At 39.9% G+C, this 25,400-nt stretch overlaps 2 protein-coding genes across 3 annotated transcripts; one reads left to right on the plus strand and one right to left on the minus strand.

Annotated features, from left to right (window-relative positions):
• Window positions 1-663: 663 nt before the first annotated feature.
• On the minus strand, window positions 664-15,716 carry ppp1r12c (protein phosphatase 1, regulatory subunit 12C). 2 transcript variants are annotated; one of them, XM_061047537.1, is made up of 20 exons: window positions 15,365-15,716; window positions 13,002-13,176; window positions 12,774-12,904; window positions 12,264-12,382; window positions 10,893-11,052; window positions 10,632-10,776; window positions 10,332-10,406; window positions 10,163-10,242; window positions 9,849-9,961; window positions 9,678-9,745; window positions 8,724-8,854; window positions 8,467-8,554; window positions 8,213-8,309; window positions 6,517-6,632; window positions 4,798-4,850; window positions 4,439-4,478; window positions 3,827-3,940; window positions 3,480-3,530; window positions 2,694-2,744; window positions 664-1,907 (listed from the first exon to the last, which is right to left on the minus strand). In XM_061047537.1, the coding sequence occupies exons 1-20, from the start codon at window positions 15,562-15,564 to the stop codon at window positions 1,821-1,823; spliced, it is 2,094 nt and encodes a 697-aa protein (XP_060903520.1). In that variant the 5' UTR covers window positions 15,565-15,716; the 3' UTR covers window positions 664-1,820. The 2 variants fall into 2 exon arrangements, with proteins under 2 accessions (XP_060903520.1, XP_060903527.1); XM_061047544.1 differs by having other exon boundaries at window positions 3,836-3,940; window positions 15,365-15,715.
• Window positions 15,717-17,622: 1,906 nt separating this feature from the next.
• On the plus strand, window positions 17,623-25,333 carry LOC132981608 (nicotinate-nucleotide pyrophosphorylase [carboxylating]-like). Its single transcript, XM_061047555.1, has 5 exons — window positions 17,623-17,738; window positions 20,884-21,137; window positions 22,282-22,592; window positions 24,806-24,937; window positions 25,037-25,333. Exons 2-5 carry the CDS (start codon window positions 20,885-20,887, stop codon window positions 25,220-25,222), a joined length of 882 nt encoding a protein of 293 aa, XP_060903538.1. The 5' UTR covers window positions 17,623-17,738; window position 20,884; the 3' UTR covers window positions 25,223-25,333.
• Window positions 25,334-25,400: the final 67 nt, after the last annotated feature.

The following is a 25,400-nucleotide window of genomic DNA, read 5'->3' on the forward strand; positions in this document are numbered from 1 at the left end:
ATAAAAGTTGATTGATTGATTGAAATATTGCATATTTTATGTATGTCTGGTCCAATTAAGATCAGTCATACCTGATCAAATTGAAAAAAGACATGCATGGGTTTTTTGTTTTTTTAAAGTAAAAGTAAATACACCATGAGGTGTTTTGTGTTGGTGAAGGTGGACCGTTTTCTTTTAACCCACTGCCTGAACATTTTAGGATTTTATTGGGAATTGTTAAATCAAGAGTTAAATCGATCACCTCAGTGTCTTAAAGTATATCCAAGTAATTCACAAGAGGGACACTTTCATTGATTCATCCAATGATGGGATCATGGGATGACTATGGATTAGTGCACGATCGAGTCGTCTTCTAAGATTTCCAGATTCAGCACCTGCAGTCCAGTCATACCTACTAGTGTATGAATATGTTTAACTATGTAAAGATAGGCAGTTTGGTACATGCACAGCAGCCTCTAAAGCAGTGTGTGAAAAGGTGACACAGGGTTGAAAGGCTCTTAAGTGCATTAACCATCTTCTAGGTAATGGTAACACATTCTCTCACCTACCTTGCAAATATTTTTGACACTTATTTGCCAATGTGACAATTTCATCAAACCAAACTATACTGCTTTCTTATACCGTTGTACCGTGCTTTTAAAACAAACGTAAAAGACCACTAAAGAAGTCACAGAGGCTTTATCATTTATGCCCATACTGTATTCTATACTTTACAGTGTTTGTTTACCAAAGCAAAATAGAAATATCACTTAGAAATGTATACTGAAAGGCACAGCATCAAAAAGACAATTTGACATGCAGGTTGTTTGCTTTAAAACTGGAGTAAACATTCAAGAGTTGACCCCTCTGGCCTGTCTGTTGAAAAATCTACAGCTAGCCGTCACAGGGAGAATACTTAGCTTAGGGTTCTCTGCTTTCAGAAGTGTCCAGTCAACATGGCAAAGTGAAATAACTACTGATTTACGGTACTGAAGGATAGAGCATGCGTTCTCCTAAACCCCTTGAAAGACATATCTTGTTTGTAACGAACAATTTCTGTAAAATCCCCTCTGAATATGACCATACGTCCTCGATTTAGCACCCGAAAAATCAACGTAGTTTTTTTTTTTTACAACACAAACCAAGATAACACCTTTACATCACTGTCGGGACAGATGGCCCCTGTACATAAATATACATCTTAAATATACATTCGGAGGAGCGGAGAGAAGTGAGCATGCAAAATTTGGTCCACCTTTTCAGAAGCCAGCCAGAACAGAAAGCATCAACCCGTCACTCATCCTGAGAAACAACACTGACCACTGAGTTATCCCCGAAGGACATGCAAAACTAGAGTTGTTTTTTTTGGCACATTTAATTTTTTGTCCCCCCCCCCAGTAACCAAGCCTTACACCTGACTGGCATTTTTTGTTATCCTCTGAAGAGGTCACAACACCGTTAGCTGGCACTGTGCATGGCTTTAAGACTCTTAATACAGATTCTATACAAAGCATCAAAGGAGCGAAGCACATTAAAATATTCCAGTTAAAAAAATACAACAATAAAAACTTAATATCAAAGTGGATGTTGAACAGGAAACGCCCTGTCAGTCCACAGGAGGTGCAGTCCAGCTTGTTTTACAGTAGATCTGCCAAAACATGAAGACCCAAACACAGGCGAATAACCCTGAAATCTATCAACTGTTCCAGTTACTGTTGAATGTGCTGTGCTGTGTTCAAGGCTGTCATCTCCCTCTCCCGGTCTGTGGTGTCTGAGTTGGGCAATAGAAGAATGTAATACTTTTATCTCCATACTGGTTGTTTTGTTTTTTTATCGACAGCTCATCTTGAGAGTTTGCTGATGACTCGGATTAGGGCGGCGTTCTCATCCTTGAGTCTCTGGTTGTCTGCTTTGAGATCCCCCAGAACCTGCAGAAACATCATCAAACATTTGTTTTAGCTTCAGTTTTGACAGCCTGCTGCAGCTCCTTGAAGCTGTCCTGAAGATAGTTCAGTTTAGAAACTCTGTAAGGCTGTTGAATTTAGCTCATTCTATTTCTTTCTGGTAATAATTACAACTGCAGTTTAGGCCTCTACATGTAAAGAGGTAAGAGTGGTTTAATTCCCACCTTTATGAATCAACACATTGTATTGTTGCTGTCTCACTCAGCATCACTCACGCTTAGTTGCAGATAAGAATGGGTTTTTCTAAACTGCAGCTTAAATGTATTTATGATGAGATTATAAGATTATAAGGTGAATAATGAAGTCCAAGGTGTAAAACCTCTTTGGTTCCTCAGACAAAGTTTCATTAGGTTTGACAAATTATTTCACTGCACCAATTTGCAGGATAACATTTGATCAATTTGATGCAGAAGAAAAAAAAAAAAAAGAAGAAAAATACACAAATTTAGTCCGTCTCAAACGAGTGATTCAGAGCAGATAATTCAGCCTCCTTTAGGCAGAGAGAGAGTGGTGAAGGACATGCAGGAAAGGTCAGATTCAAAACCAGGCTGTCGCTCAGAGGACTAAGGCCTCTGCACATGGGGCGAGCACACTAACCAGTAGGTTACCAGCGCCCCGCTTCTAAAATGAGTAAAAGCGAAGCACCTCTTACATGCTACCTGATGAGTAAATTCTACAATAATTATTTTAGGTTAATGATTTTAGCTGCTCCAGTCAGTCAGTGATCTGTGTTGAAATGAACATCCGTACCTTCAGCTCGTCCTCCAGCTCCACAGCTTTCCTCTGGAGGGCCAACTTCTCCTGTTAACAAAAGATTGAACATTACAAACTGACTGAGAACAAACGTTTCCCTGCTGCTATTTAAAGAACGATGAGTGGCAAGCCCTGCAGATATATTTGACAAGTCTGCTTCATGCTCTGCTGAACCGGCTCTGCTAAAAGGTGCTAAAACGCAGAGACTCTCACTCTGCATTTGATCTAGTTCCACTTCAAACTTCACGGGTTGAACTCAAGAACAGGAAATGAAAGTTCCATTTGAGACAAAGTCAGTTATCACCCATCTTTGTCGTTATAACCTACAAAACAAAATCAGTCTACTACCACCTGAGAAACAGGATTTCATGTGTTTATAATTTTATATTGTAATGTTGCCTTTACAGGTTTCAGGGTAAAAAGCATGCTAACAAGAAACATTTTGTAATCCTACAGCTTGTCAATAAAGCATTAAATGGTCTTGAATAAATGCCTGATTTTACGTATGCGTCATGAATTGAACAGACCCTTCAGGATATCTGGGACAGGTTTCCACATTGTTCTCAAGATGAAAACAAGGCACAGTGAAGTAGACTTTAGTTTCTATGCCCCCCTCCTGTGAATCTAGCTACCTGATTTGTGTTGCTGATTCTATTGCCTTTACAAATAAACTTGCCTAACAAAAAAGGTCTACACTCTTGAATGTACTGCACTTGTTGAAGTCATTTATAAATATATATAGAAATAAACACAGGATCTGTTTCTGGAAAAACTGACACTTACAAATCGCTCCAGTTCCAGCAGGGCCGGCCTCTCCGTGCTGCTTTCTTGACTCTGCAACAGAGAGAAGAATTCATTTACCACGTTTTTGTTGAGGTGACTGTGGGGCCACTCAGCTGCTTAAGTCTAAATCAAGCACCAAAGAGTTGTTTCGCATAAGAAGAAAAGACATCCACATCTTCAAGATTTGTCAGCAAAAAACTCAAATTAAACATCAAGCAGAATGTGGTTTTTTTAAACAAGATATTCACATTCTTAAAGTTGTTATGGCTGCCTCAGGCAAACGTCAGCAAACACACTTATGATTATGTCACACACACACTTAAAAAAGGTCAAATGCAGAACCAAACCTGCCCAACCTGTCGTAGTCGCTCAAGCTCCACTTTGTTTTGACTCAATAGTAGCTCCATCTCCTGCAGGTTGTCCTTCAAAGTCAGGTTCTCCTGCAGCACCTTGAAGTACAGCTGGAAGGACACACACACACACACACACACACACACACACACACACACACACACACACACACACACACACACACACACACACACACACACACACACACACACACACACACACACACACACACACACACACACACACACACACACACACACACACACACACACACACACACACACACACACACACACACACACACACACACACACACACACACACACACACACACACACACACACACACACACACACACACACACACACACACACACACACACACACACACACACACACACACACACACATTCAGAAAACGCCAAGTTCATATGTGCATAGGTAAAAACAGCTGGGTAGATGCCACAGTTCAGCCTGCCGGGGATTTCTGTTCATGTTTCCTAAAGCCAGTTATGTATCATTCCTGTTCTGATCTTGACTTTAGGCCCTCAAGTGTGTTTTTCAGGAATGTGTGACTTTTTTTCTACGGGAGAAGGGTCGTACACATACCGTTCTGTAGCCAGTTGATGAGTCTCCCAGTTCACTCTCACTGCAGAGAGACAAAAATAAAACTTCAAGTTAAAAAATGTACATTTAAACCCTACAAATAACACTGCTTTGATGTTGGCTACATGGCAAACCAGCAGGTACCCATAACAACAAGAAGTCTTCCCCTGCGGCTGTTTCATAAGAATTTAAGCCTTACACAAGTCATAACATGATACACCACAAATACAGTCTTCCTCTTATTAAATGACAGAAAGGTAGGACTTACAGTGCTTCTGTCATCTTTGCTGAAGTGAATTTACACAAAATGTCAGAACAGAAGAAAGGTGAATGACTGAAAGAAAACAAACAAGGAAACTCACTTTGGAGTACTGTCACTGTTTGTGTCCTCCAAACGAGCATCATCATCTTCATTCTGAAAGATATCACTTCAGATTATCATCACTGCAGTCAGAACACACTTTATTTACCCGACTCATTCAAAGATGTGATACACACAACATGGCAGAAGAAATAAAAATAACTTGTTTCTTTCCTCAGTATGGTTCTTCTCTCTTATTTTACTTGTATTAAAGGTCACATGTTATACTCATTTTCAACCAGTTTAAATACATCCCAGAGCTCCTCAAAGCATGTCTGTGAAGTTTCTTGATAAAAATCCACTCTGATCCTGTATTTGATCATGTCTATAAACCCCTCCACTCAGAACAGGCTGTTTCTGTGTCTGTACCTTTAAATGCAAATGAGCTGTGTCTGACCACGCCCCCTCTCTGGAAGGGGATGTGACTTGGGCTTTCTCGCTTCATGCCTTATTGTTTACGGTGGGAAGGCAAGAGCAGACAGAGGGCAGAACAAACACCTTACTTGTTAGAGTGTCACCCACCCGGGGGAGGGGCTACTGCCCTTTGTGATGTCATGAAGGGAAAATCTCCAAATGGCCTGTTTGAGCACACATTTATGAAAAGTGGAGCAGGCAAAAGATGTAGAGGATGGACTTTTCTCATCATTGGGGGGTTTGTAGAAAGAATAGGGACACACATTAGTGTAACATGGTAAAGTGGATGTTGCATAATATGTGACCTTTAAAATGTCCAGAAGCAAAAAAAAAAACCTTACCACCAAAACTCAGGTGGGTTGCAAATGTTTACCAATTCTTTATCACATATTATCATAGTTTTGGCCCTCTTCAAAATACCACTGTAATCTCTCAATTCTAACTTCAGTCAAAATGATTGAATCATTTCTATCTTTAAGTCGTCTACATCACGTCTTCTGCTCTTCAATCTGGAAATTTACAATTTATTCCATGAATTTTGTCAATTCCATACATGTCTTAAAAAAAAAGCTCAGCCATCTGCTCCAAAACAAAGTCAGGATGATCTCCTGACTTCACTGATGGGAAATAGATGAGGACAGAAATCAGACCCTTTGGATAGCTAAGGTGTCTTTACTGAAGGTTTATAACTTGGATATATGTACATACCTGAACAACATATAGTGATGAACTTGAATTGTTTAAAAATAATCAAGAGTTTTTATTTATTTATTGGATTCAGAGAATTATGAAAGTTCATTAGTGTGATTAGTCCCTGTGTGAAAAGGCTTTATGACTTACCAAATATACAAAGTGAAAGTTTGCACTGATTTTACAGCTTCAGAGTCTTTCAGTTCCCAAAGCAAACATGTAACAAAGTTGTTTTTACAAATGTATTTCTCTGATACTTCGGCTGGATGGCTCTGCTCAACAACCTCTGAAGGTGTTTTGAGGTTTCTCAAGCAACATTTAGTCACCAAAACATTTGGCTCTAATCTTTTACCTCTCATGTTTTCAATATCAGGACAACAAAGTTTCATCTATGAAACACAAACAAGCAGTTTTCTCATCAAAACTCCAGTTTCTCTATGACAAAGAGGAACTGGTTGAGCTGTCCTTTCCCCTGCTTTCAGTACTCACGCAGTGAAAATGAAAGAATACTGAGCTGGTCTCTAGTGGTAAAGCAAACCTCTGTTCAGCAACAAAACCTCCTAACTAACTCCTGGTAAGGTATCTGCCTGGTCTGTGATGATGTTAAGTTTCTTACCTCTTCACCCGGCAGGACGATGCCAGTGGAGCGTCTCTCCCTCCTCCCTCTCCTTCTTTCCTTCACTCCCAAGCGCTTTTCTCCCTCCGGCTCCGCTGGCTTCACCGGGTCTGTATCTGAAACAAATAAAGGTTGACAGAAAACTCTGGATGGAGAGAGAAGTCAACGTAACAACATCCCACACCAGTGTTTCCCCTATATGCATCTAGCAGTGGTGCTGAAATATGACCTCCTTAGAAACTAACATTATATTAATTTGTGCTATGGACTCAAATGTGACCACCGTTTTGAAATAAATTATTAATTTTCTGACTCCTCTCGTCTTTTGCAATTATCCACGAGCCAGGTGATGACAATAGGGTGGCTGTTGGTTGATTATTATGTCCAATAAATGTTAATAATTCTTTAAAAGAAAATAGATTTTTTTTTTTTTTTTTAATTGCACGCAACTAAAACATTGTTCCACTTCACCTCCTCTGTTACACTGCATACTCAACATCCCATACTCAATGTTGAGATCCAAGTGCACATACTAAAGCTGTTTTGTAAAATGACCTGTAGTTATTTGGTTAACAAGTTGATGTATTTAAACATGCTGTCATTCAGACACATCAGATAGGAAATGAACTCAGTTACGCGAAAAAGTGGATTATGTCAGTTGTTTACCGTCATGGTTCACTCAACAGCAATATGAGAATATGCATAGTAGCCACCCTGTGAGATGAACCACACCTAATATTCTTCACAGCAGTAGCCCTCAGAGCCAACGTGAGAAATACCTCATTTCCTTTTTGAACTTTTGAAGAGCACTCCACCCAAAATCCACATCATGTTTGTATTTAGCAGACCTTTATTTCAGTAAACGGTATCAAGACTCTGGTCACATGATGTGACTGATGAACAGTTCACACCTCGCAGAGTTCTATTTATTTTTCTTGATAAGGGCCATTTTAATCTGGTGATTAAAGAAAGGTGGTTCAAATATGCAGTGAGAAAAGACATGTTGTTTTGAAATTAAACTTCTCCCTAATTGTTAGATAGAATTTGCAACTGCTTCACTTTTCATTTTCTTATCAGAAATGTCTAATCCTCACCAAAGTTTCTCACAATTATCATCTTCTTCTATCAACTTTTCATGACTCAAATGTCAGAACTTCTCAAGAGATATTTCAGACCAAATGTCAAAAAGTCAAGCAGTTTATTTTGTAGATATGCTTGTTTTATAATCCTTATTGAACACCTTATATAGTTAAACTCATGAAGACTTATCCTTTTTGGCTGTTAAGTCCTCACTCTGTCACAGAAGGTCAGACGACACTGGACTCTCAACAAGCAAACTAACTATATTAGTATTTAAATCAATTGAATAAGTCATATTAATGTATTGTTAACTCATGTTTTTTTAGTCTGTGCAGACTTTTTATTCCTGGTACACGGGCACAATGATCAATACATTTCAGTACAGCTTCCTAAGAGATACTTTTTTTTACTTTTCTGACGGCTATATCACAAATAATGTGATGAAGCCCAAAGATAAATTCACAAGATAATATCATCAGAGCTTTATTTGTGAATGTGGCCACTCGTTTTGTTCCCATGGCTAATAACAAGAGACTGTGCAGACATTTAACTCCCAAAAATCAGTCCAGCTGGTCAAACAACAGAAGTCGCTGCTGGTGCATTTCTCCCAACTTACCCCTTTCAGCTGGTGTGAGGGTAACAATGGGGCTGACAGGTTGGATGTTGCGAGGCTGTTGGTCTGTAGCTTCCTTCAGGTCTGTCAGAGTCACGCCCTGCAGGCACAGAGCAAAAAGCAAAGCCACTTTGAAGCCTTTCTGCTGTACTCACCACAGTTACCCCTCCGGAATAATAAGATATTGGTAAAGTATTTCACCTGTGCGTCGTACAGTAAGAAAAGACCAAGCATCAGTATGAATAGAATAGAAGTACCTGTGTGGAGCGGCGAGACTGACGCATCATCCGAGAGCGGGCTTTCCTCTGAGACTCCGACTCTTCATCTCTGACTGGAGCCTGGAACCTAAACACACAAGATATCCATAAATCATGCTGCAATAAATACATTTTGTCAGTTGTTATGATATGTATGAAATTACAGAAGAAAATATGAGAGATCTTTAAGATATAAAGAACCAATTTGGTATGGCACAGAGAAAGAAATGAGTTAAGCAGAGATCCATGTTTCTTACTTGCGCCTGTCAGCGTTGGGGGTATTTGGGCTCTCAGCTGCAGCATCCCTTGTCTGTGGAGTGGGTTGGACTCTGGCAGTGCGGCTTGCTTTGTCCTGCTCCTTCTCCTCCTCGTCCTTCTCCTCTGGTGTCTGAACCACATTAGTCACAGGGGGGAAACAGGTGAATTTAACTGTAATCAACTGTGTCCGAGTAAAGTTTGGATTTATTTCCTCAGAGGGGGGAAATTCTTTTTAGAAGACGTGTTTTGATCTAGACCAAAAGCCTTCCCATGTGAACTTTCAGCTCATGTCCACATGTATGCTGGGTAATGTGGGCTCAAACTCTCGGATGAAACGGGCTCATTACAAACCTATTTTGACTGAAAAACTTCTGCATTGGGGAATATGTATTATTGCCATTGTTCTGAAAGAGCAAGACACAACCACACTTTGTCTTTCTCATGGTTACTTGACTTGAAAAATGTTGTTCTCCGTCATACTTTGTTCTTTAGACAATATTTGTAAGAAAATGCAGAGTTCATATATAGATTTTATAAACACGGGAACACATTTAAATTTAAACAAAAGCTATATTTTCATTCATCTGCTGCTAAATACTCATAAACTTTTTTACTGTCGTTGAGCCAACAGACCGTGCTATGCTTAAAATCAGGTAAGAGCTATTAATGCACTCTTCTGCTTAACACCAGTCAGTTATTTCTGGTTTTACATCTGTGTAGAAAATAGGTTGTTTATCATATGCATGGCAGCACGGAAGCAGATGAACCATGCAAGTTTTCTTTTTAACAACATCGTAACACATCTTAAATTGTTTAAGCCTTTTAAGGATGTTTCATCACATTTGACCTCTTCTATTTCAGCTTATCTACATGCACTTGGTATTGTGCATGACAAAACTTGGTTGAGAGAGAGCTACTTCTTGGCATACAGGATCATGAAGGGTGATGTATACCTTGTCAGCAGGGCTGACTGTGGATGTGGTCACACTCTCAGTGTCTGGACTGGACACGGTGGAGCTTTCTGTAAAAACAGAACCAACATCTTTTGTAATCAGGACAAGCACCAACATTAAAAAGAGTATTTCCTGCTCTCTGTAAAACTGTAAAGACTGCGGCTGGTTTACCTGGACTGCTGTCTTTCTCCTCACTCAGCTCCAGACCTCCTGAAACTCCCCTCTCTTTAGACTGGTCCTGAACGTTCATCTTTTCTTTACTGCTCATCCTGCACACGGAGCTCCTGGGAGACGAGTAAGGACAGATAATGGCAGTGAGGGATCTCATAGGTTGACAATGCCCAAAGAGACTCTTCAGGAACTCTTTATTATTCTGTGTCTGACTTTTGTTTAAAAAAAAAAAAAGGCAGTGGCTGTTTATAAGAATGAGCTTTCAAAACATTTGAATTAGCATGAACATATTTTTACTCAGCATAGATACTGACCTCCGCCGTTTGTTTTGTGGATTTGCTGTGTTGGAACCTGGTGGGTTTTGCTTCTCAGATATGGACTGTTCATTACGCCACTAAGAGGCAGAGAAAGGGCAGCTGTAAGTCTGCTCAAGAATCACATTTAATGAATACATAGGATACCAGACAATAACCACTTTCTCACATTGGCTTGCTTCTGTGACAACTCCTCCAGAAGATCCCCAACACTCTCATCAGCTACATCGAAAGGTGTCTGACCCTGAAAAGTTCAATCATAGAGAGGAAATTACATGATCAAATTAAACAGGAAATAAAGAAATATATTTCCACAATTCATCTTTCTCTTCAGTGTTAATGCACACTGTTTTAGTAACACTCTAGTCTAAATGTTATGGGAAATGCTCTTTCCTGTATATGAAGTAATAGAATAAAACACAGAGCTATGCTGCCATTAGGAGTGTTTTCATTATTTATGTGTACGTACTGCGTTGCTGCGGGCCTCCATATTGCACAGCTGTTCAGTCAGAACACGACAGGCCTCCCCCTGCCCCCAATGTGCTGCTGCATGGAGAGGCGTCCAGCCATCAAAGTCCACGGCTGACACATCCAGCCCACACTGACACAATATCCTGGAAAACAACAGTGTGACTGCATGAGACAATGTATTGACATCCCCAAGAAGAAAATAATATGGTAAAAGTATATCAAAGTAAATCCATTATGAAAATAATAAGGATATGATTACTTGAGTGCCTCCAGGTATCCTTTGGCGGCAGCAACATGCAGGGGTGTGGCTCCGGTCTTGGGGTTCCTTAGATCAGTGGGTGGACCATCATTGAGCCAAGCTCTGGCATCTTTCATTATCTGCTCCTCCTCCAGCCGCTTGGCTGCCTCCAAGTCAACCCCTAGACACCAAAAATGAAGTCAAATATATTCATCCTTTGCGTGGTCTTTGTCTACAGTATGAGGCGCACACACATTCACATTGCATGACATTTCCCTAATTATTTCAGATGGTATCTGTTGCCAACTCTTCATTGGTCAATAAACAAGGAAATTATGGTATTGTTATTGTTCCAATATTGGATTTTAAATTGATGGTCAGTCATATTAATACAGCACCTTGTTGGCATTGGTGGGATTCAAAATGTTACCCAGATCTACATGGGTATTCTAAACTCTCTCCATTTGTTGCTCTCTGTGTTGATCCCTGTTTGCATAAGTGTGCCACTGAATATATCTAGTTACATTTTGAAAAACTTTGAGGCTGGGACCAAACAGCTCCTTCTTTCCACAAGTCGGGCTAATAGTTAAACCATTAGGTTGTCCAACAGAATGTTAAATTATTTTCTTCTGATTTTTGTACTCCTTTACATGCTTTGCAAACAAAGAGATTAGGTTTGGCATTAATATATCTACATCAGCAAATAAACACATTTTAACCCAAACAACTGTTTTTATTACAGAGGGTTTTACAGCAAAGCTACCTTAAAAGTATTTATCATCATTTATGTCAAACTGAGTACAACAATATCAATGCCTGGAAACGTTGTGAAGATATGGTAATAACCTGCAGATTTATCCCCATATATCGACATGTGTATGTCTCCTCACAGTTTAATGAGAGAGGCCTTTAAGTGTGGAAAAAAAACCTTTTGCCTTCTGACATGATCCAACATTTCATCAAACCAACTTATTGTCTTGCTTCAATCTTGTCCTTTAGTCTGTGAACAGCAAATCAAGCAAATCACCAGGGACCATTAACAGGCTCATCAATGTGTTTCAATGCAGCTCAGTTTGAATATGCAAATTACAGTATGTGCTGTTGATTTAGCAGAATGTACTGAAACAAACACATTTCAAAGCAGATTAAGTCCAAAATCCTTTTCAAAAGGAGTGTGCAGAGTTTTGGCCAGTGCATTTCAAGATTGAGAGCCGGCCAGGCCTAAGTTGACCCATGCCCATCCTGGGCTTTGGGGATTTACAAAAAAAATGTGTTTATGATATTTTACAGTCACAGTAAGGACGCTCAGTTGCTCACATAGATACAATGGATGGAAGGCTGTGAGCCCTCATCAATAAACACTTTTTTTTTACTTGTAAGAACAGCACTCACCCTGTCTTAGAGTGTAATCCTGAAGGAGGGACTCAGTGGTCTCATCCAGAACAATGTCCAGAGGAACATCGCCATCACAGTTGACTGCAGAAAGAGAGGCCCCTTGCTGCAAAAGAAATCTGACAAAAACGAGGGAAGTGAGAAAATCTATGTAGCTGCAAAAATGTTTACAAAGCCAAAACAAGATTTACAACTCAAATTTGGGAAGACGTAATAATATCACATTATCTGTTTTTGGGTTGCCAATATATTTGATCTTAATTGACACAAAAGATAAGACAGACAAGAAACGATTGACTGTAAAAAAAGAGTTTAAGTGCCTGGCATGTCTGCTGAAGCTTAAGCTGAGTTATTGTCCAGCCAAATGTGACAACAATGTTAGTATTGTTAAATACAAAAATACCCCGGCACCCACACTGCATTCTGATGTCCCCAAAGCAGCACAGATTTATGTATTATACAGCAGAAATGCTGTTTTTTTTGTTAACTGTTGAGACATTTAATACACACTCTGCAATGTCAGGGTGACCACAGGAAGCAGCAACATGTAGTGAAGTCCATCCTTCACTGTCAACCTGGTTCACGTTGGCACCACGCTCCAACAGGAAGGACACAATCTCCATGCTGCCATCTATGCAGGCCTTGTAGAAGACAGAAAACAAAAAGGGAAAAATTATGCATCATAGCATCAATAAATAATCATCATCAATTGAACCTTTGATGGAGAAGCTCCCTCACCTGGTGGAGAGCAGTGATTCCATCTGCGTTAGCACAGTTTATTATTTCTGTAACATCCTCCCCGTTCCTCAGTTTGGTTTCTTTGGCTTCATTCAGCATCACCTGGGCCTCCTCAGTGTCCCCGCTGGCACAGGCAGCCAGGAACTCTGCAGCACTGTCGAATCTCACCCGTTTCCTAAGACGGAGGATACAAGGAGCTATTTTACTTCAGTAGTTTGCTGCATTTTGTCTATGCACAGAGAAGAACTGTGCCTTGTTAGGTGTTACATCAGATTCAGTGAACCAGTGATTATTTAGGGCAGCAGGACAGAGTGTGTGGGAACAACTCAAAATAAACCAGTGTTCATGTTGCTGAAGGAACACGTCCTCCATAGCAATACTGTGTGAATCAATGTTTGATTTAGTTTTTTAGTTTTTAGAAAATAACAGCCAACAAAAGCAAAATGAGGTTATGAAAAAATAGCTAATAATGTCTGCATACACAGCTCATTGATGATTTGGGTCTTTAAGGTCTCCTTGAGCAGTATGTTGTCATGAATATCCAACATTATTAGTGTTAATACATAAATGTCCCTCTAAATATATATCAGTCACTGTTGGTAAGGGTTTATTTGTGACCACTACATTCAAACACAGGTGATGTCATCATAACTTTAGATATATAAGGAACTGTTTGACAACACCTGTAGCAAAGCTCTACATGAATGCTATGATCATTCCCCACTTAACATATTGCATGACGAGCTGGACCCAGGTGAATAGCACAACATTAAGGCCTATCTTATCACTTCACAAACAAGCGCTTAACGTTTCTGACAGAAAACCCAAGCTTTACCACCACTGTTACATCCTTGACAAATATAACTTGCTCAGCTGGGAAAATATTTTAAAACACACTGACGCATGCCTAATTTTTAAGATTATCAATGGCAAGGCTCCCCCACCACTCTGCACTTTTATACAGCAGAAAAAAATCCAACAGCAGAACCACAAGGTCTGCCCTAAGAGGGGACTGTGTAGTCCCTCTTAGGTCCAGCTCCTTTGGTCAATTATGTTTCTCTGTGAGAGCCTCTAAATGATGGAACCAATTGTGAGTGGAGATTAGAAATTGCACCTCCCACCATACATTCACCCACCGTCTTAAGGACTGGCTTTTAAGCAATCAAAAATGTGAACACCTTTGATAGTATTTAATCTGAGTGCATGTTTGTCTGTTGCCATGTATTGTTGTAGCTGTGCTGTCTAACCCATGGTGCTTTGTATGAATGGTTGTATGGTTATATGTTTTAATGGATCCAGTATATTGGCATCATGTTATACTCTTGTTATCTGTTGCTCTGTGTATTCTTTAACATGTTTTTATTTTTTAGCCACCCTGTGCCTAGCTTAACATCTTGCCAAAGGACTACAGTTGAAAATGATCCTGCTGGCTAACACTGGCACATTTACAGAAACGTTGATTAATGTTCACTGTCCTTTAAATAATGAAATTAAATTAAACTGTTGACTTTTTATCAACATTAATCCCTGTTGAAGTATGTGTGACAGGTGGACGTTCAACTTCGGTGACACATACTGTAATACAAGATTCTATATAAGACCATTAGCAGTGGGCTTAAAGGAAATGGTCAATGTTTATATTGTGGTTACACTGGTTGGAAAAAAAAACACAAAAAAATGTAAATTGTATGCCATAGCAGGATATTGGTATATGAATAGGTCAGGGATGGGCAACTTTGGTCCAAAGGGCCACATTCATTCAATTCTCACTGCCAGAGGGCCAAATTGTAGAATACAAAAACGATTATGTCTCAAATTTAACTCAACATATATACCAGTGATCAAATGTTATTATGGACATATTTCTGGTTTTCATGATTTCATGGCAGATTTTGTCATGTTTTTCTTCATGTTTCCAATTAATTGATATGTAAAAATTGACCTGAGGGGCCACGTTGAGGGTTGATGGGGGCCCGCCTGTGGCCCCCGGGCCGCCAGTTGCGCCCACCCCTGGAATAGGTGATAATAATCAAAATGAACAAAGACCCTGCAGCAGATCCTCACAAGACTGACAGGATCTTTGTAAGCTAGCTCCGACAGCTAACACAAAACAATAGCACACTACAGATTGTGTGGCCCCAGAAAATGACTATTTTCGACTAAAGACTGGACAATAGGAGATTTCTTTAACTGTTAACATTGTTTGGCAGATGGAGAGTCGGTGCAGTATAATGTATTTTTGTACTTCTGTCCATCATCTGACCACCTACGCACCTTCCTCCTTCAGCATATCTGTAGATGTCTATGCTAAGCTAAGCTAGCTGTAAGCTGGACGTTATTGTAAAACTGAGATGTTTTCCTACCGCCGTTTTAGGAGGGGGCTTGTTTCGGATCCTTGCTGGTCCCTGGGCGGGTCGCTGAGCTCGGCGTCGTCCGGATCCCCTGCTCCATTCTCGGCGTCGCCCCTCCACCTCCGCCTCGGCACGTCCGACGCTTTGTTGGTGCAGGACTCGGCCCAGCGCTTCAGCTGCTCCCGCCGCTTGGTCCTCGCCGAGTCCCCCATGATTTATCCGAGGAGGACGGGGTTTTTAAAAATAAAACATTCGCTGCTGGCAGGGGAAGACACACCCTCCATGTGTACACTTTCACTTCCTGGTTCTTTGCTGTTACTCTCTGGATGTGGAGGAAGAAGCCTCCTCTGCTTCTGCGCGCAAAGCTGCTCAGTGCAGGCTTGTCAGTATGACGTCACCACGCTGAAGTAGCTGCATGCCTGGGCATTGTGCAGACAGTAACCACTATACTTCCTGTTATTGTGCTTCTTCCGGGGCCAGCTCTATGTTTAATACAACTGAGAAGGCAAAAATCAGTTTTATTATATCTCTATGCATGTTTCTTTTAGCTTCAGGACAGAGTCCAATAGAAAAGTAATTTGGGTGACAACTATATCTTTATATATTATACTATATAATATATACTATTATTCCTTTTAAAAGTATTTAGTGACATTACTGTAACACACGCAATGTGACTACTGGCCTAATGTTTTCGAAGAAGGCTCCCTTTAATTAATTAATTAATTTATCCTTTATTAAAATATATATATATATATATATATATATATATATATATATATCATATGGACATGCATTAATGGAGAGGTCTCAGAGTGAGGGGGCTGCCCATAGCGAGCGCTCCAGAGCAGTTTTGGGGTTCGGTGCCTTGCTCAAGGGTGCCTCGGCGGTGCTCAGGAGGTGGACTGGCACCTCTCCAACTACCAGACTGGCTTCCGGACTTGGTCCATGCCGGGACTTGAGCCGGCGACCCTCCAATTCCCAACCCAGGTCCCTACAGACTGAGCTACTGCCGCCCCCTTTATATGTTTTGATAATGTTTTAATATCAATTGCAGCCAGGGTCTCCTAATAAACTAAAGCAGTGATTCAAAAGCAGGTATGTGTAACACTTGTGCTATGAAGATGAACTTTATTAATAAATTAGACCGACACATTTCTGCTTGTGACCTTCATCAGGGTCATCATCAGGGATTCACCTGGGACTTGGGTCTGGAACCAGAGGGTTGCTGGTTGAAGTCCCAGTACGGAGCAGAGTGTGAAAATTGGACTGGTTGCTGAAGAGGTGCCAATTCACTTTCTGAGCAAGTCACCAAACCCCCAATGTTCTTGGGCGCTCTTTTGCATGCAGCCCCTCCCTCACTCTGACATCTCTTCACAAGTGCATAGGACCGTGTTAGTACATGTGTGTGTAGCATGTTCAATAACAGAGTGAAAAAATTAAATATCCCCTCTGGGATTGATAAAGTATGTCATCTTCTTAACAAAAGCTTAAAAAATCAAGCTACCAGTTACTATTTTAAACCTTTTAAGTGACTGGACTGAACTGAATGGGTCTAATTATCTCATGTGAAGCCACAGTTTTTAGACGTATTTGAACATTTCCTCTACCAGGTTTATGAAAACAGCAGAGCAACGCAGAAATGATAGTTCACATAATTTTCTTTCGAGGGGAAATGTGCTTCTTTAGGCCTTAAGGCAGCAAGTATGGAGCACGTCTAATCACTTTACTGGGCCTGTCTCCATCCTGTACTGCTCATCCTGATGAGCTGTCTACCTTGCAGAGGCTACTAGCCTGAGGCTGAGAAAACTGCCGCCCATAAAGTCAGCACATGTGTTTAAAAAGTTTGAGCTAGTAAAACCAATGCTGATGATAATGTTATCAGCTGCAGGTTGAGTTGTTTTTACTGTGTTCACTCTGGTTAATGTTGTAATCACTTCCTTGTGTGATTACAACATTAAGTGAGCACACTAGTGTGCTGCTGGTCACCACACCCTTAATTGGGACACAAAGGGAAAGCAAGAGATGACCAAAATTGCCAGGAGTGTGTCATAAATTAAATCAATTCTAAATGAAATACCTGATTTATCTCCTGTGTAATACAAATTGTAAAACTATTCTAAAGTAAGGTATTTGTTCAGTTATAGAACTTAAAACCTCAAATCCACCTCAGTTCATTTTCATAATGCACTCTGTTTCTGGCCTTTGCATCAGCCTTGGTTAAAACAATCAATATTAAGCAGAAAATGCTTACTCTTAGATAGCTTGTAAACATTCCAACATGGACACAGGGTCAAATTCCACATTACATTTTTCCTGTGGCTATGTGTGCTCAGAACCACAACTCTGCCGTCTGAGACCAACAGAAGTGGAGCCTTTAAAGAAAGTAAGTTAATATCTTATTCGCATTTACTTTTGCTCGTCTTGAACTAAAAATACTATGAAGTTGTCCATGTTGTTATATATTGCATTACAATAAATAAGAGTTATGCTCACCCTTTTGAGGTTTTTTTTGCCACTTAGACTGAAGGAAAAATTAAACAGAAACAGTCAAGTACACGTCTCTACAGGAATGATTAATATAGTCTCTCTAAATGACTTTCACCCAAAAATGTTAATGATGAAGAATGTTTTCTCACTTAATGGGTCTTCAACTGGTTTCTTATCTATAGTCTATGAGTGCCACAGCATCCAGCTGATATTATATTTATACTCCTCCTATCATTCAGGGCCTGAGTATCCTTATTTGTTATGTTTTTCAGTTAATATTTTCAGTTTTTTTCTTTTAATCTAGGTTCAAGGTTAAAGGTTGCCTTTATTATCCCTGCGACAGGGCAATTTGTTTTACAGTCAGCAGTAAAACACACATACATACAGCCCGAAATGAGCAAACAACATAGAAAGGACAGTAAATAAATACAATAGATAAGAAACACAACACACAGTTAGTGGTTTAAGAAAGTGATGGCAGCAGGAACAAATGAGTTTCTCGTCCTCTTTGTCCTGCATGCTGGCAGGCTGAATCTGTGGCCTGACGGCAGCAACTTAAAATCCTTGGACAAAGGATGACTTTAATCTGCCAAGATTGACTGAGCTTTCTTAAGACACTTTGTTTTATATAAATAAGAAAGGTCAGAAAGGGACGATCGTGTGATTCTGACACACAGTTTGACAATGCTCTACATTTTGTTGCGGTTTTGACTGTACCAGGTCGATTTAAAACTGATTCAATGAAACAGGAATAAAACATCTTCATAAAAGTGCTGTCAACATTAAAATTCCTAAGCTTCCTCAGAAAGTGCACACACTGATGAGCTTTTTTGCAGACAGCTTCAGTTTGGAGCTCAAAGGTGAGTTTGTCATCGATGATGGTCCCCAGGTACTTGTATTGGTGCACCACCTCAACAGCCTGGTTGTTAATAAAAACAGGGGAAATGACAGAGGGATTTTTCCTGAAATCCACTGTCACACTGCTTGTTGCAGCACTCAGGGGGCTTGCACACTTTGCTCACTGATAGAAGCTGTTGTACGTTTGTTTAGCTGCAGTAAGTGCTTTGTGCGCAGTAACTTTTGGTTGTGACATTTTGGTGGTAACTGTACTCGGCATTCGTTGGGCCACTCTCGAGTTGCTACTGCGGTGTCAGTATGCAACACTATTGTGGTGTGACTACAGGGTGGCCATTGTGTGTGTGGTGGTGTTGCAGTCCACATTTAGATGTGGTCACTTGTGTGTTACTGTTTTGTACTTTACTGTGGCAAATTTAGTGTGTGACTTTCATGTTCCATGATGGCACGCCACAGATCAGTGGATCTTAGAGTGGTGGTTGTGGCCTCTTGGATTGTTCAATTGTTTGTGACTCCTTGCCTACATTACCAGAGTAACTTGTGTGTTCATGTGATTGTGGACCACATGGTGTCCATCTTTTGTTGTGGTAGTGGCAGATCAATGAAGTTGGATCTTTCTGTGGCTGTTAGTGAATGGCAGCAGTTATTGTAGTGGGTCTACTTGTGTTGATCCTGTGACTGTTGCACTCCACTTTTGTATGTTGGGCACCTGTGTTATAATGTTAAATGTAGGTTAGTGCAGTACTGTCCTTTGTTTTCAAGTCATGGTGGTAGCCATTTTGATTGTAGGAGAGGCACCCACTGATTGGCTACCGTTGTAGTTGATGCTCAAATTTAAACAAAGTTGAAGCATCTGTGATGGCCCTTTTTGTTTGTGTTGGCTCTATGTTCCATTATTGACCCATGTTAACACCTTTTAGTCAGTAGTCCCATGTTTGTTCTTGTATCCTAATTGCACATTTGTTGTTTTGCTGTATTCTGTTATGTAGTGTTTAAATCAATGCAATTTAGATAATTAGCCCCGGTAGGTAACACCCATTTTTGTAAATTTATTTGCACAATGCACTTTAGTACAATGAATAAATATTATGTGTTATGGTGACTTGCCGTATTAGTTTAAAATGGATGGTATTTTGTAGTGTTTTTATAACAAATTAAATATTCATTGTTTTAAGAGTGGGGGTGTTACGGCTGTATGTGTCCCTGTACTGTTTGTCCCTTCTCCACTTCCTGTTGTCTCCAGCCCAGGTGAAGCCACTAATTGAACAACGAGGCACACCTGGCCTCAGAGCTTAAAAGGTCAGTTCTGGCTGCAGAAGAAGAGGCATTTGGAGTTGGGACTGCTGTGCCTCTTAGTCAGGGATTGTCTGTTGTCATTTCTTACTCATTTGATCTTTGTTATCATTTAGTGTCATATTGTAATAAATCCCTTTGTTCAGACTTTAGTTAAGGTGTTTACTGTCTTTTAATAGGTTAATGTATGGTTTGTTGTTAGCCCCATAGGGCAGCCTTATGGTGGGGTGTAACAAAAGTGAGTCCTTTACAATTTTCTCAAATGACTTCATTACAAGAGAGGTAAGCACTATAGGTCTAAAGTCATTGAGTGCTTTAGGAAAATGATTTTTGGGCACAGGTACAATTATAGAATCTTTCCCTAAACAAGGAACTCTGTGGATGTGGAGAGACAATTTAAAGATAAAACAGAAAATCCCTGCCAGATCTACCGAACAGTTCTTAAGGATGCGCGCTCCTATTCCATCAGGTCCCGGACTTTTCCTTTCTATATATAGTTTTACTTAAAGTTTTTTTTGTTGGGCTGGAGGGGTGCTCAAAAGTGATTTTTGTCACTGTCCTTGATATTTTGCTAAAAAGGGCAGTAACTGCTTTCAGTTTTCACTTGCATTTACTCTCTCTGACTCTCGCCCCTCTTACTCTCTCTTTTGTATGACGTAATTATTGAGTTATACCAGTGTTTTTGGTGTTGAATTGTTAACTTTGAATCATTTGTTTTTTAAATTTTGTTTCATTTTGTGTCAGTGTGATGGAACTAGGAAATGTTTTCTTTAAACGTGTCTCAATAATCCCATAAGATATGGGCCGTGTTGAGCAGCCAGACACAGAGATAAACATTCATGTTAACTGGAAAAATAAAAAACAAGTTCCCTCCTTTCTCACATGCGTTACAGAATGTCTCCATCCTCACAATCAGCAGCACACACAATTCCACCTCACACTCTGACAAGGCTGGCTCGAGAGTGGCTGGCAGAGGACACACCAAACTTTGACCTAGCAGGATTGTGTGTGGGGTCCCAGGAAGTGGAAGCCAGGTTGCTGTGTAAAACACCACACAGCATCCTGGCAGGGAGCCCCTTCTTCACAGCAGTGTTCACTGAGGTCGGCTGCACTGTGGACTGGATTCATCAAGAAGGAGCTGCGATTGGTATGCACTTCACAGTTACATCACTGCACCAACAAATCAAACATTTAAGAGAGGAAACCGCATGAGTCAGCCGTCTCTCAATCAGAGGGTTGGGGCTTCCATTTCCAACTCCTGTAGTCCTTGGGGAAGACAGTGAACCCTGAGCTGGAGCAGCCTCTGCCATCAGTGTGAATATGGGGTTAAATGTGACATGTATTGTAAATATGGAGACATGTAGTGCTTTCAAATGCTAGCTGAAAAACTAGAAAAGCACTATGCAAGTCTAAGTCCATTTACAATTTAAAACAAATGAAAGAAATGCCACACCTCTCTGTGTAGCTGAAAAGCCAAAGCTATTAAACAAAAAAGCTAAACATAGGCTCTAGGAAAAAAAAGACATTACCTAGACAAATAAAAGCAGAAAATTAAGTAATCATGTCTTTCATATTATTCTGTTGGCACAAAATAACCAGTACACATTAGACATAAAATGCTTTGCCTGCCATTTTAATGTAAATGTTAAGTTTACTGGGAAGCTTGTGGAAACTTTGTAAACCCTTATTGAGGTTTGAATCTGATTATCAAATAATCAATTTAGTTTAGGAGCTACTGTATATTGTCTAGGTCAAGAATTATTTATTGATGCTGATTAGCATTAGATTAGAAAAAACAATGATACAGACAGAGCTCAACGGCTGGTATAAATGTTAACAATATATTTTAAAGGCAACTGCATGGGACATAAATACAGGTTTAATAGGGGCTTTAATACATCATTCTCAAAACATTTTTTGACATATGATCCAAGGGTTGTAATAATAATTATATATGTTCCTGGCTTCCCATATTTGATGGCAGTTAACCAATGAGAGGACAAACTTTTATTCACTGATGGATCTTATATTTAATGTAATACTTTTCAATTTAAATGAAGTCCAAATGAGAGTTATTAGACTAGCAATGCTGTTGTAAGACATATTCATTTTAATCATATCACCATTAAGATTAAAATGAACATTATTTATTTAATCCTTATAATACATTTCTATGTATTGATTAGAAAATGTACTTATCTTAAAACATATCTTCTCTAAACTATCAGTGGCAGATTGGTTACTTTCTATTTGATGTAGATAATCTGAATACTTTTTTTTCACCTCCACAGGTCCAGATGCCATCACCCTAACCGCTGTGGTGAGAGGCCCAGCAAGGTGCCTCCTCCTGGGTGAAAGGCCCGCTCTCAACTGCCTTGCCCGGGCATCAGGGATCGCCACTCGCTGCTCTCAGCTCCGGGCAATAGCAACAGATGGAGTCTGGCATGGAGAAGTGGCTGGCACACGCAAAACCACCCCGGGCTTCCGTCTGGTGGAGAAGTATGCCATGCTGGTTGGCGGTGTGTCAATGCACAGGCAGGATCTGAGTGGAATGGTGATGCTGAAGGACAACCATGTGTGGGCATCAGGGAGCATCACACAGGTGGGATGCTGTGATTCAGCTCAAGTTAAATAGCTGCCACAATGTATGGCCATACAATTTATTGAGGAAAAAATGAAAACATGAATTAATTTCAAACTACATGTCTACATTGCACTGGCGGACTCAGGATGCTTGAGGTGCAGGGGTGAAAATAATACAAAGGGCACCTGCTCTATGCAGTAGGGCACCAGTGCACAAAAAGTCATCATATTGCGTTTTCTCCACCAAAGGAGCACACGACCGGAAATTCCTTAAAGGTCGAGGTCAATTTTTAAATATAAATACCTCTCATTGACATCCATTGGGTTCTCATTTCAACCGTTCCATCTAAAGGCCAGTATGAGAAAGCACGCTGTACACAAAATGTTTTACATAAAAAATGAACAACTAAATGTTGTTCATTACATTTTCCAAGTTATTGTGGTTGTGACTTGTCAATCACAAGGTAGCTTTTCCATAAAGCGTACCCTGATTAATAGTTTTAGTACTCTACATGAGCTGGATTTAAGATGATCTCAAATGAAGGATTGGGATGAGTTTTGTTATGTTGCTAACAAATCGAGTCAGAAGTGGGCCACTTTTAGACCCACTTCTTATGAACAGTCTATGATACTAATCTGTTTAGCTCTACACATTCACACTCTGCTCTTGTTGGAACCAAACACAAAGTGCAGTAAAAGCTGATTATATTATGTGATTATACTGTCATTGGAAGTCTTTGATAATAAACCAAAGGATTGGACAAACTGAGATTTTAACTTCACAGAACGGTTGTTCAAAATCCTCACTTAAAATCAATTATGTCAAAGGAAAAGTCAACACATTTCTGAGATACTGGGACATTGCCATTCCTAGAGCCATACTGCTTTAGCATGCCTCACAGAAACTAGATTCAAGTTGCTAAAAGTATTTTTATTTTTGTTTCAAAGTCAGATACCTTGTAGAAATGAAAAAAAAGTTTAGTTTAGGTTAAATTTAAGTATGTAATCTGTAAAATAATCTTAATTATTAATTTAAAAACTAGTGGTCGTATTTGGAATTACAATCTTTATCTAATATTAAGTATTGGTTAAATTTTATATTTTGAAGTTCAAAGTCTTCGGTTGGCATAAAAAGAAATTCTCCCCAACACAATACATAGCAGTTATATGATAACTACATAATTATAAAAGTTACAAACCATTAAGGGAACTGATCGTAAGGGTGTGGGCTGAAGTTATGTCCACCCTTTTTAAATGTTTTGCAGCTCTTTTAACTACACAAAAAATGTTCTAAAGGATTCATACACCCAGTACTTTCTCCCATAGTCCAAAGACATGCCCGTTAGGTTTACTGGCTCGAAAGATTTCCCCTGAATGTGAATGTTATATTGCCTCCATATGTCAGCCCTGTGTCTGATTGGTGATCAGTCCACAGTGACAGCTGGATCAGCTCTAGCCCCCCAGCAACCTTTAATTGGGTAAGTGGTGTAGATAATGGATAAGTTATCATTAATTGAGTTATATGTTGCAATCGTTTTTTTCTGGATTTGCCACACATAGACAGAGGCCTGCTGAGGCAGGAGCTTACTTAAAGGGATACTTCACCCATTTGCATTAATCTTTGTATCATTAGAAACCTGGTAGTATTTTTGAATGGTCGTGCATCCCGCCCTCATTTTCCCCTGAGATGGGAAATCTTTGTATTTCTAAGTCTGAAAAGGAGCTTCCAGTGACGCAAAATGACGATTTAGAGTCTGTTTTCTGCAAGGAATTTCCAAGATACCAATTCCTTCTGGAAGAAATCTCTGAATCAGTTGAGGAAATGGTCTCATGTGTTGAAGTAAATATGTCTGTAAATGTTTTTATTACTATATTTCTACTGCTATACTGTATATTTTGGAGAAACTGTAACGATCGAATTTCCCTCTGGGATTAATAAAGTATTTCGGATTCTGAACTAGAGGACCTTAGTGGGAGTGGCCTGCGGTGCTGTGCATTCTGGGATTTGGTGTCTTTCATCCACATGAGCCAAAAAGACAATTTCTGCCTTTTCACGACCAAGAAGGCACCAACTTCAAAATGTATTTCACATTTCTACTACATATATGACCCAATGTCAATACAGATTCATGTTTCAACAGGTGAAGTATCCCTTTAACTGACTTGAACAAGGCCTGATAGAGAAGACTGATATCTGTCACAAAGACAACAACCATTGTTTGCTCTCTATAGGCTGTGAAAGCCGTGCGGTCAGTGTGTGGCTTCAGCAGCAAGATTGAGGTGGAGTGCCGCTCTGCAGAGGAGGGCAGACAGGCGGCCCAAGCAGGAGCGGACATCGTTATGCTGGACAACTTTGTTCCTCAGGTAGAGAAAATTAAAATAACCACAATGCAACTTCTTATTTTCATTGCCTGATATGCACACACTTATTAAACCATCCTCCACCCTGTCTTTCACCTACAGGAGCTCCATGTCGCAGCGTTTGCACTGAAGGAGGACTTCCCAACTTTACTGGTTGAAGCAAGTGGAGGAGTGACTCCAGAAAACTTAGCTTCTTATTTCTCCCCACACGTGGACATAATTTCCCTTGGCTGCATAACACAGGGATGCCCAGTGGTGGACTTTTCTCTCAAAGTTAAAAAGCCTTGACTCTCTAGTCTCCAAGAATGATGAGCATCACGGATATCCTGATCAGACATATCCACACTGAATAAATGAGAACAATTTTTAAATGTCTTTTAAATTAAAATGAAGATACTTCTTTCGAGATGTTTCGATTTATTTTTGACAGCAACTGTGACAGTGCTCTTCTGTTGCTTAGGATTGT

This window comes from Labrus mixtus, chromosome 2 (genome assembly GCF_963584025.1).
Source record: "Labrus mixtus chromosome 2, fLabMix1.1, whole genome shotgun sequence".
NCBI lineage: Eukaryota > Metazoa > Chordata > Actinopteri > Labriformes > Labridae > Labrus > Labrus mixtus.

Bases quoted from the DNA above. Each gene is read 5' to 3' on its own strand.
- LOC132981608 (XM_061047555.1), top strand. From the start codon at position 20,885: ATGTCTCCATCCTCACAATCAGCAGCACACACAATTCCACCTCACACT. The intron at 21,138-22,281 runs GTATGCACTTCA...TCACCTCCACAG, and splicing joins TCAAGAAGGAGCTGCGATTG to GTCCAGATGCCATCACCCTA. The intron at 24,938-25,036 runs GTAGAGAAAATT...TTTCACCTACAG, and splicing joins TGGACAACTTTGTTCCTCAG to GAGCTCCATGTCGCAGCGTT.
- ppp1r12c (XM_061047537.1), bottom strand. From the start codon at position 15,564: ATGGGGGACTCGGCGAGGACCAAGCGGCGGGAGCAGCTGAAGCGCTGG. The intron at 10,243-10,331 runs GTGAGAAAGTGG...TCTGCCTCTTAG, and splicing joins TGTCACAGAAGCAAGCCAAT to TGGCGTAATGAACAGTCCAT. The intron at 9,746-9,848 runs GTAAACCAGCCG...CTGTTTTTACAG, and splicing joins GGAGAAAGACAGCAGTCCAG to AAAGCTCCACCGTGTCCAGT.